General features: G+C 38.5%; 1 protein-coding gene across 2 annotated transcripts in view; it reads right to left on the bottom strand.

Moving 5' to 3' along the window:
• Positions 1–1025: 1025 nt before the first annotated feature.
• OSTF1 (osteoclast stimulating factor 1) overlaps positions 1026–11884 on the bottom strand; it is a 20666-nt gene continuing 9807 nt past the window's right edge. Inside the window, exons 5-10 of one of the 2 annotated variants that reach the window (XM_015849125.1) lie at positions 7769–7822; positions 7220–7327; positions 6731–6780; positions 6549–6627; positions 5973–6071; positions 1026–3436 (exon numbers count right to left, since the gene is read on the bottom strand). In XM_015849125.1, coding sequence (XP_015704611.1) covers positions 3378–3436; positions 5973–6071; positions 6549–6627; positions 6731–6780; positions 7220–7327; positions 7769–7822 — 449 coding nt within the window. In that variant the 3' untranslated portion in view covers positions 1026–3377. The remainder of the gene's footprint in view (positions 3437–5972; positions 6072–6548; positions 6628–6730; positions 6781–7219; positions 7328–7768; positions 7823–11884) is intronic. The other variant, XM_015849124.2, reaches the window with a different exon arrangement.

Genomic DNA, 11884 nt, shown 5'->3' with positions numbered 1-11884 from the left:
TCACGTTTGAAGGGTCATGGTAGTCTGGTGAAGTTCCCACTGACTGGAAAAAGGGAAACACAATCTTAGTTTCCAGGAAGGGAAAAAATAAAGCATAGGGAACCTCAGGCCAGTCAGTCTTGCTTCTAGGTTGCATCAAGAGAAGTGAGACCAGCAGGTTGAGGGAGGTGTTTCTTCTCTATTCTGCTCTCACGAGATCCTACCTGGAGTACTGCATCCAGTTCTGGGGCCCCCAACACAAGAAGGACATGGAGCTGCTGGAGCAGGTCCAGAGGAGAGCCTCGAAGATGATCAGAGGGCTGGTGCACCTCCCCTACAAGGTCATTTCAGCTTAGAGAAGGTGGGGGGGGGACCTTATAGTGGCCTTCCAGTGTCTGAAGAGAGCCTACAGGAAAGCTGGGAAGGGACTTTTTATAAGGGCATGTAGCAACAGGACAAGAAGAAATGGTTTTAAACTGGAAGAGAGTAGAAGATACATAATAGGAAGACTTTTTTTACTTTGAAAGTGATAAGATACTGGAACAAGTTGCTCACGGAGGTTGTGAATGCTCCCACCCTGGAAGTATTGAAGGCCAGCCTGGATGGCGCTTCCAGCAACCTGGTCTAGAGGAAGGTGTCCCTGCCTATAGCTGGGTGGTTTCTACCAAATGATCTTAAAGGTCCCTTCCAACCCAAACCATTCTATAATTCTACTATAAAATGAAAATCCTCAGTAAATAGTCTCAAGTAGATAACTGACACTGTGGAACTACCTGTGCTAAAGGAGTCTGCTGAACACAGAATATACATGAAAAGTAGATTTCGAAAATATAATTTATGTTGTACATCTCCAGAGAAGGCTGAGGATTACATTTATCCATGTACCTGCAGTGACACTTTGGAGAAAACTAAGGGCAGAAAGTAGGTTTGTACAAATGGTACAACACTGTAGCATCTCACTCTGGCTGTAATTCCTAACTATATCAGTTTTTCTTTTTAGAATATATCTTTATATATATGAAAACTGCTATGCAGACAAGAAATCATTTATTTTCACAGTGAGGTTTATTTCACAAGATGAGCAGACAGTTGCATGAGAAAAAATGAAGTTCTAAAAAAATTAGCAGGAACTTTAGTTGAAGAAAAGTGTTACAGCATTAACTGCCTTTGGACCTGTCTCTCCCTCAGGACACTCCAGTAAGGACTTTACAAAGGCAGCATTTGGGCAGATCAACCTTGTATTTCTGACATTAGCCTTCCCCTGCAGCACCCAGATATTCCTGCATGTGAACAAGCCAGTCTTCTGGCAGTAGTTAAATCTAAAGACATGAGTATAACACACTTTACATCAAATCCCACATTTAACTTTCAGGATGAAAAGTCAAAGAAAACATAAAATGCCACCCTCTCCATGACACAGGAATTTTAACCTTGTGAGCTTAATTTACGGAGAAAGAAGACACATTTTACAGACACAGGAAACTTCTTCCTTCTCCTCCCTCTTTTTACATGTCGCTGCTTGCATTGTGCCACTGTATGTCAATCAACAGCATCCAGCCAAACAGGAGGCCTGAATGTGCTGCAAATGTGCTAGCAAAAATTACCAGATGATAAAATGTGAAGCAGGACAATTTCTGCCTATTGAGACCCGCTCAATCATTATTCTAATGAAAGTTGAGAGAGGAAAGCTTGGCAGCTTTTTCTCCTTCCCCTCTTGAATTTTCAGTTCCAAGTTCATGAAAAAATGTTTCTCAGTTGGACCAGAGTATTTCACATGGCTGGAACACGTTTTAACACTTCAACAGTTTAGAACTGAAATGCTTCAACTCTTCTGCAGAGGTAACTATTCATAGATCACTATTTGAACAATGTCTCAGCCTTACAGTGTTCTGTAAGTCTAATGCAGCTCAGTCTAATGCAGCTTTCTTTGGCATGTGTTCATTTGAAAACCCTTACCTGTATTTTTTTCTTTCTAGGATAATAATATGAATATCTGCTTCAATATATCTTAGAACTGTAATTAAAATTACAGTGCTTTAGACTACTTTTAAAATCTAAAATACAGTGACTTTCTTTTATCCCCCATCTTTCACTCCTTTTGTTGTTGCCTCAAAGTGACAAAGACTCTGTGGTCTTGGAATGAATTTGTCAAAGCTGCTAACAGGGAAGTTAGCAACAAATTTTCAAAGCTAGGCTGTATTACAAATACATGCCACACTCCCTTCCCATCAGGGCAAAGAAATACCCCTCAGTATGGTGCAGCCTTTGGCTGCAGCTTTTTTGAACAATCTTAAATTAGTATTTATTAAATTCTATAGAAAAACTTGGAAGTGGCTCAATCTTAGCCATCTTTAATTCACAGGAAGAAACCATACTTTTAAAAAAAGTTTATTCAGATACCTCTCAGGAAGATACCTGTAGTATATTCAATATACATCTTCCCTCATTCCTTCAAAAACACTTAAGCTTTGAGGTAATTTAGGACAATATATAAGGACACTTAAAAAATAAAAGCAAGAGATCAGTAAACAAATTGTAGGCAGGATAAATAGAAAAATATTCAGTCTTCCTTTCATTACAAACAGTTTCAACAAAATACACTTCAAAAAAGCACAACAGTCATGTCACTAAGTTGAAAATTAAGTGTATTTCTCAAGCAAAACTGACTTAAGCAATTATTACACCTGAGTTTACATTTCAGGAATAGGGCCCATAACAGTACAAAAGAAAGAGCATCCAGGAGCAGATCTTGATCTTCCTACCCCTTATATTTAGAGGGACAGGAAAAAAAAATAAAAATACTCAAACTTATAAAATTGTATGCTGTCTTGCTGGCTCCATTTGGGCAGAATCACAGAATTGTAGAGGTTGGAAGGGACCTCTAGAGATCGAGTCCAACCTTCTCCAACCAGTGACCTGAATATGGTCACTCTCTACAGCAGCAACTCCATTCATGCCTGACAGACCCTGTTTTATCTGCACAAAGGAACCTACTCCTGCAGAAGCTTTGGGGAATGTTAGCACGGGTGTTCTGCTGTCCCAGAGGAAATTTTAAGTTTGAAGAGTATTATTCCAGAGATGCAAGGCACTTGCTGGGAAGGTCTGAGATGAGAACTGTGCATTTTGAAGACTGTTCCTCTGTCCATTCAACAGATAAGCGAGGTAAGGCTATGCCACACATCCCCTGTCAGATAATTCCAAAGGAACTCTGATCTAAAATGTGGCACCTTCTGATATGCATGAAGCTTATTACTTTGGAAAGCATTATTTTGTTCTCATTTATATGCTAAATTGGAAGACTGCAATACTCTAAGTAAGATAATTTTACAGCTGTAAAGATACGCTTTGGGAATGAAACAAGAACAGAAGTTGTAGTTCTCTAGGCTGAATGAAGAAAGCTAATCAGAATCTTCATCATCAAGGTATTCCTCTGCATTACTTAATGTTCGGGCTGTACCTGGAAAGAAACAAAGCTTTCTTTTAGTCTGAGACAAAAATTAGACAAAGCCTCAAAGACAACAGCAAAACAAAACAACTGCCCCACCCCCCACTGATTTGCAGTGCTTGACTGTTAGTATATGAGAAAACTAATTCCTGTGTCAATTAGTCATGTTAGCACTGTGGGAATACAAGAAGGACTGTACAGAGAAGCAGCTGTGGAGCAAGACAAACAGCATGAAAACCAAGGACACCTCTAGAAAGAAGAAAGAATGACTCATGGCTCTGATTGGCATGAATGGTTAAAGAGTGTTTGTGGAATACTCTGTTGACATGTAAAAGTGCATGGGAGAGTTGTAGGGACGAATGGGAAAGCTAGAAAACCCGTGAAGGTATATAAGAGCTGTAAAAAACTTGTAACAAATGATTTGGATCATTCACATCTGAGTCCATGCAATCCCTATACGGATGTTGAGGCTGAAGATCTGTATCTCAAAAATGGAGTAATTCAGCAAGGTCTGCAGTGGCACCCCAGTTCTACATCCAGTGACTAAGCCAGCCCTCACATCTCCTAGATTTAGTCTGCTCTCAGTGACTCTCAGGAGCCATCTTCTGGCTCCTTAGAAGATGTACAGCAGAACTGCCACTAATTTTATATTCTGAATGTATTGTCTTCAAAGTGCAAACAAAAGTATGCCCAAGTAGACAGATGAGCCCCCACAGTTTTCTTCCAAATGCTTCGTTGGCTGCCATTTTCAACTCAAAACTGAACACATTCCATCTATTGTCTCCTCCTTCCACATTTTTTTTTTCTGTTTGCTATTTCTAAGTGTATCTTAGATCTCATTTCTTAGAATATATACTTCAACAGTTATGACACACAAATGTGTGTGTTTATACACAAAACTGTACATTTGAGTGGTGGTAAAATAACCTTTCAAAGAGCAAGCAAAATATTTTCAGACAGACTGCGATATAAGCTGTATCTGAATAGGAAAAGATTTGAAAATGGGTACATGTAAAGTACTGCTACAAATCCTTTTCCAAACTGACAGATGCCTGAAATGCTGAAACGCAGAATGAAGTCACGGAAAAAAAAAAAATTAATACAAATGGCTAAGATAATACAGAATAAAAGAAAAGTACATGGATCACTGGTGTCAGATTATAAAAGCCTAAACTAAGAGAGAGAGAAAAGTAAGAAAGCTAAATTGGAACTGCAGTTAAACCCGACATCAGCTCTCACAATACGGCAATTTTGAAAATACAATGTGAGAGTATCAGAGCCTGCCAGCAGAAGTAGAAACGATTAAAAACTAGTCAGATATGAAATCTATGAAACAAAAATAACTAAAGAGTGATGCAAATGCAACAGAAGTGGGTAGTATTTCTACAGCCAGGAAACAAAACATTAATTCAGTTATTTTGGACATTAGAACTGAGAATACTCCCATGTCAGATGTGTTTCTAACAAACAGAAAAAAATGAAGTCAATGCTCCTAACAGGATTAGCTATCATTAGAAAAAAATATTTGTATTGAAACAGAGGAAAACTTGCTCCTAGTTACAATTGCTCTCTTCCAAGTCAAAACTGATGTCAATTTTGTCAACATTTTCTAGTAAATCCCAGAATTACCTCTTGCTATAAAAAAACTGGTTGCTATTTTTGCCACAACTGATCATCAGCCTTCTAAAGCTCCCTTCAGCTGTTCCATTATTTATACACAAGTTAGTATACCTTCAGTTCTCATGCCTTCCATACTTTAGTACAGTTGCTAGACTGCATATCCCCTTGGATATGTGTCCTTAGGTTATTTTTCATCTCAATTCACCTAGGATTTCCAACCCTATTTCAGTCTTCTGAAAACCATATTATATCCATAACATTGCTTATATGACACTGAACAATTCAGACCTTGTTCAGCTTTTTAAAGTGGCCTTGTATCTCCTAAAAGTTTTTGGGCTTTGTTGTTGTTTCCTGTTTATTTGTTTTTAAACTATTACAAGGGATTAGATGTGCTATTAGAAATGATGAACACACATGGGAGGCAGTGAGAATATTCTGATAAATAAACCATAAGCATTCTTTCTTTACTTCTCTATTGGAGAGTCAACTTGGTGAAATACAGGAATATGAAATTTAAAGAGCAAAAAGAAAACAGAAGACAAGTTTCTGTTGACATTGGCTTAGTTTAGAGTAACCGGTGTGATTAAGAAGGCACATTCCATACTGTTTCACTCTTATACCCTGTTTCTTATGGCATAGTGCTCTTAAAGGAAGTTAGTTTGTTTCCATCCTTGCTTTTCTTCTAAATAGCCCTTACTGTTTCTACAACAAACTCCTCTGACTCTTGCTGACAAAAGGTGGCATTTTGCAGGCCTCCATCACAGCTCCACTGAACTATCCCATTCAGATAAACCCTGCCAAACCAACTCTTATCCCACGTATCTCCAAAGTAGATATTACAGCTATCAACATGTTGATATTTAGTTTAAATTGTAAGTGTCCTCTAAAGATGAAAAACTTATTGGAAAAAAAAATAAATCAGAAATACCTGCAGTCTGTTTCTTCTTAAGAAGTGAAGCACAAGCTGCATTGGTTGCCATGTCTAAAGCCAGTTTCTTCTCATTGTTCTTCAGATCTGTTCTTGCCCCTTTATAACAGAAAATTCCCATCATGACTTATTGTCCAGGTACATCTTGAGCAATAGTATTATGAGAAGATTTTCTGTAGCATGGGTAAAACAGCTCAGAGTAATGGACAAGGAAATATCATCTTTGGACTGATCTGAAGCAGTCTAAAAGCTAAGGATGTTCTTCCATAAGCTACTGTTGGTTGGGGAAATTGTTGGCTGTTGTCCCTTCTGTTTCAGGAAGTAAATGGAACTGCTCTTCTGGGTTAAGTTCCTAATTTTGTCTATAAAGCAGAATAAAATTTATCTAGAGCAGATGAAATGTCTATTTCTCAAACAGCTGCCAAAATTTTCTGCAAGGCTTATAAAATCAGGCAGGTAAGCTGGCTAGGGACTGTACTTGGGTTACAGGAAAGGAATTTAAAAAACACACATTTATAAACAATCAAGAAGCTAGTCTGCCATAGACACTGTTGAAATCTTGGTGAAGATCTTTACCCTTTGCCAGCAGCATCTCTACAATATCAGCATAACCTTTCCATGCAGCAGCATGCAAAGCTGTGTCTCCCAATTTGTTCTGTGGAGTTAGAGGGAAAAGCAACAGGATTAAATCACAGCAAAAAAAAATCTGGCTTGTACCACAGATGAATAGCATCACATCTTTAGTTTAAGGGTCCTACCTGCTGGTTCAGCTCTAGGTTTGCTTGGGTAAACAAAACATCCACTATATCTGCAGAAAACACAAAAAAAACCATGAGTTTGGTGGAAACAAATAGTGCTTATTTGCATACAGGGTATAGGTCTTAGTTAAGATTCAATGAAAGAAAGATCCAGTCAGCTAATGAAAATATCTAGCAGCCAGAAAACAATGAAAAAACAACTGTTAGTCACCATGAAACACTACAACAAAATATACAGGACTCTTTTGGTCTGTCCCTACCACTCTGCTTCTAACAGTTACAGTGATTGGAATGACCCCTTCAATAGCAGTAACAATATACATAGCATTTGACAGATCTGAACTTTACTTTAACTCTTAAAAAAAAACCAACACAGAGTAGCATAAGAAAATCCTGGCTTTATTATTCAGCACAGTGGCTTTAGCAATGTGGCTAGCAAACAAGTCAAGAAAATCAGAGGTCAGTTGTTTTAAACTAATTATTTCATACCTTTGTGGCCTCCATGGCATGCCCAATAGAGAGCTGTATTTCCAGCTTTGTCTAAGCCATTGACCCCAACTCGGTTATCCAAACACTCTCTCAGCCAGCTTAGGTTGCCTGAAAAAAGAATTCCATTCTACTTATTTCTGTTCTTTAAAGAGTTAACAGAATAGTTAAAAGCACTCAGTTCTCTCTTCTATGAACAAACAAGGTGAAAAAGTTATTATCAGCAACAGCTGCAACTTGCAAAACCATCAGTTTAGTTCATAACAAACATTTCTTCTTCCATTCCCAGGAGATCTTCAGGTACCTGTATCATTAAATGGATAGCATCAGCCATTTTTGCTGTGCATACAATCATACCTTATTTAATGACACTTCTATCAGGCTGTAAACCAGCTTCTGAAAGCTGCATTGCTTCACTAATTAATTAGGTCAAAATGCCAGGCAAAAAGAATAGACAAAATATCCTCATCCTAAATATATTTATTATTTTAGTATGAAACAAACTGTCTTTCAGCATTAGCATTACACAACTGAAATCCAAATCATGCTTACCTCTCTTGGCAGCTTCATGCAGGGGGTTATCAATAGACTCAGCTTGTTCTGCCACTGCAATGAAACAGATAACAAATTCTGCTAAGTCTGAAATAAGCTATTTGATATCTGCATGGAAATAGAGCTTTTTCTTAGTTCTGGAATAGCCAATAATGCATATTCAATCTGAATGTGAACAGAGACTTGTGAGTGATAAGTCTAGCCCATGGGTGTCCAAGCCTTTGGCTTGCCCAGGCTGCAGTGAGCTCTCAAGCCATCAGATACTTCTGAAGAAATATTACTCTTCCCACAATTCATCCTTGAAAACAGTTGTTCACAAATGTTTACAGTGACAAGAAGTGATGATGTGAACAAGGCACGATTGTGAAGCACAAGACATTTTTCTCTATTAAGGCAGGTCTTATAGAAGTCCAGTAAAGAGACATGGTCAAGTTTTTCTTTAAGTTGAATGCCTGACTGTAACTATATGCATTCCATTTGAAAATGTGCAGGCAACGTATTTATATCAACTGAAAATGAAGTTGCAAATATACAAGAAAATTTATTTTGAAAATCTTGAAAAACTTATCTTGAATCTTATCTTGAACTTAATCTTGAAGCTAATGCTCAAATCACTTTATCAAAACTGAAAGCAAGGCTGAATATTTTTCACTGTTCATGGGCCTATGTTTAGCCAACACATCAAAATGCATGAATTTATTTGCCATAATCTGAGCTTGCCATAATTTACGTTTCATTTTGAACACTGTAACCATTTAAAACAGGTAAGGTGATTTTCACATTGAAAATTTGCCAACCATTGCCAAGGCAATATTGGTAGCTATACTAGCCATGTTAACAAGGGTTCAAGAAAATCACTTTAATGTAATTTTTACTGCTTTATACAAATAAAGAGCTTTAGTTGAGTCTGTTAATGGCACCAAAGTAACCATTTATTCAGTGACATTATATTCATCAACAATGCCTCCAATGAAAACAGCAAGTTCAGCCACATATGTAGCACCAGCACTTTTACCTTTCACCAAAACACCGAATTAAAAATTAGCAGTTCTGCTCTCTGAATTTTCATATATGTTCCTATTTCTTCAGCCCACCTGGCTATTGGTGAATCAAACTGATTTTAGAAAAATCTGGTTCTATTTCCGGACACATTATATCTATCTGACACACTTTTCCAAACATTGCTCAGTAAACTCACCATCAATAAGGTTTTCATTGTTTTGCAGTCAGATTTGCTACCATGCAACTAGCTTTTACAACAGTCTTAGCTTTTTTAAAAAGGTACTGTTGAGATGGCAGTCACTTCATGTTCCACAACCTCTTTACAACGCATTCCTCAATATGCATTGAATTTGGCAGCAGGTTTCTGCAGATAAAGTCTTTCCAAATTGTAATCTTTGAAAGCCAACAGTTTCCTTATAAATTAAGCACAGTGCCATACTATTTGTCTTGACAAAAAAGTACTCAACGAAGTATGGGCAGATGAACACTCTTCTTCCATTCAAAATGTTTCTTTTACTGGGCTTTGTTTTCTTCTGAGATGCAATGAGACAACTGAAATCACAGCATTTTCCCCCAACAAGCAATGCATGCAGCACAAGCACATGCCATGCATAATACAAGTGATGTGGCTCATTGCATGTGGTGGGAGCAAGAGGCAGATTCAGCACTCCGCCCTCTCCGTGTCTTGGTTCCAACTCCGGCAGGGCTGACCACACTTCAGTGGTTTGACTGTTTCCAAGCACTGGGTGTGCACTTGGAGCAGCCTGTCAAGACAGAGCATGGTAGCTGCATTGTGAGCTGTGCCAAGCCGCATGCAGCTTGCGGGTTGGATAGGCCTAGACTAGTCAGATAAAATTCAATTTATTGTGTATGGAAAAGTAATTCAAAGATAGCCTGTAAAAACTTCAAACAGCAGCTGCAGGTCACTGGGAATCTGGTAATATTCTACCTCAGCTGTTACACGCCTTTCTACAGTTATAAGATGTTCTTAAGCAGCTGCATGCAGCTAGTCTTTCAACCTATAGATTGCCATCTGTAGTTCTGAGAGAATTATTTGCAAGCATTATCTAGAGGGTAGCTAAGAAAACCCATTGTCAATAACATTACAATTTATTTTACAGAGGTTTTTATTTTCTCCGGAAAACTTAGAGGAGATCTGAGGATCAAAACTGCTTAAACAAGGAATACAGTGGAAGTTTGGATTTCAGTAGATTTTTCCTTCATCTCCAAAGCTTTAAGTTTTATGGGGAAGAGCACCCACTAGTTTCACATTTTCCACATTTGGAAGTCAGGCTGTGATTTGGTAACTCCTTTTTAAAAAAAATCTTTAAATCTTCTTAGGTAGAAATGTCTGTAAATTAGCAAGAGCTCAAGCAAGTATGACTGTACAATCTGAGATGAATAGGCTCTCCAAGCCCCTGCTCTACAGTTTATTAAATAGGTACAACATGCGAGTAGGTTTCTCAGACCAAACTGCTATTACAACCAGGTGCAAAGCAGGCAAACAAAACATACTTTAACTACCAAGAACAGAACACTAAGGACAATCATGACCTATCCAGACCTTTTCTTGCAATTAGATTTCACATTTCTGCCTCTAGCTGCGAGTAAAATAAAATATACGTTAGATTCCAATGTTTCATATTCGCGCTAACAGCGAACAGAATCACAATACACAGAATCACAGAATCACCAAGGTTGGAAAAGACCTCCAGTCCAACCATCCACCTATCACCAGTATTCCCCACTAACCCATGTACCTAAGTACAAGATTCTTGAACACCTCCAGGAACAGTGACTTCACCACCTCCCTGGGCAGCTCACTGCAGCACACAACCACTCTGTCAGAGAAGATTTTTCCTAATGTACAACCTGCATCCCCCCGGTATGACCTGAGGATGCTCCCTCTAGTTAATACACAGCCAAAGAAGCTGGTTCCAGAAAAGACAGCCATCAAACAAGTAAAATTGCACCAGAGACTTTAAATAGTGCTTGTACCACAAAGCATTAGTACTAGTAACCTTGCAGAAAGCTAGAAACAATTTTGTTCTTATAAAACTATTGAGAGTAGAGTTATAAACATTTTTAAGGCAGATAACATTTGATTCTGGCTTCACCTGCTTTTGTATTCAGTGTCTTAAAACACATTCCTTCAAGCCCAGCAGATGGAGCACAAGACCCCAGCAGAGCCTAAGTACTTCCATGTTTGTCTCCACTTTTCTCAAAAAGATTGCAGAGGAGCAAAGAATTTCACCAGGAAGGTAGCAATGTTTAGTTAAGACTAAATCTAGGCTGTCTTACTGCAATAGCCAATGAAGGAGGCTTTTGTTTAAAGAAGACATATTCCTAGTATTTTTCATTTTTAGTTTTTGCATAGACTTCTTACACGTTAAATTTTTGCAAATGCTCACACACATCTCTGGCCTGAAAATCACTGATTGCTTGAAGTTGGAAGCAGCCTCTGGAAGTCACTTGGTTCAACCTTCCAGCTCAAGCTGGGCGACTCAGAGTAGGGTGCCCAGGCCCATTTTCAGGCAAGATTTCCAAGGAAGAGACTACAACCTTGGAGGGCAACCTGTACCAATGCTATTGGTAAGCACTAAGGAAGTGCTTCCTGATGTTCAAAGGGAACCTCATGTTCCTGTCTGTGCCCTGGCACTAGGCACCACTGTAAAATACCCAGTTCCATCTTCTTTGCATCGTGCTTCTATGTCTTCATACATGTTAATAAGGTCCTACCTGAACCTTCTCCAACTGAAGTCTTTGCTCCTTAAGCCCTTCCCCATAGGTGTGGAGTCCCTTAATTGTCTTCATGGCCCTTCACTGGACACTTGCCAGCACATCCATGTCTCTCTTGTATGGCAAAGCCCAGAACCATACACAGTATTCCAGATACAGTCTCACCAATGCGGACAGAAGCTAAATGTTGCTCAGATAATTTTTCAGCAGAAGTTTTCCAAAATGATCACAGTAGAAACACAGATAGAAATAGCTATTAGTTTAAATATAGCACACATCCAAAGGAAAAATGAACACAGGTAAGCATATTTAAATAATTATCTTACGTAACAGCAACTGCTCTGGCAGATGGCAAGAACACAGTCAGTTGGTCCA

This window comes from Coturnix japonica, chromosome Z (genome assembly GCF_001577835.2).
Source record: "Coturnix japonica isolate 7356 chromosome Z, Coturnix japonica 2.1, whole genome shotgun sequence".
Classification (NCBI taxonomy): Eukaryota; Metazoa; Chordata; class Aves; order Galliformes; family Phasianidae; genus Coturnix; species Coturnix japonica.
This window is presented reverse-complemented; position numbering and strand designations above follow the sequence as displayed.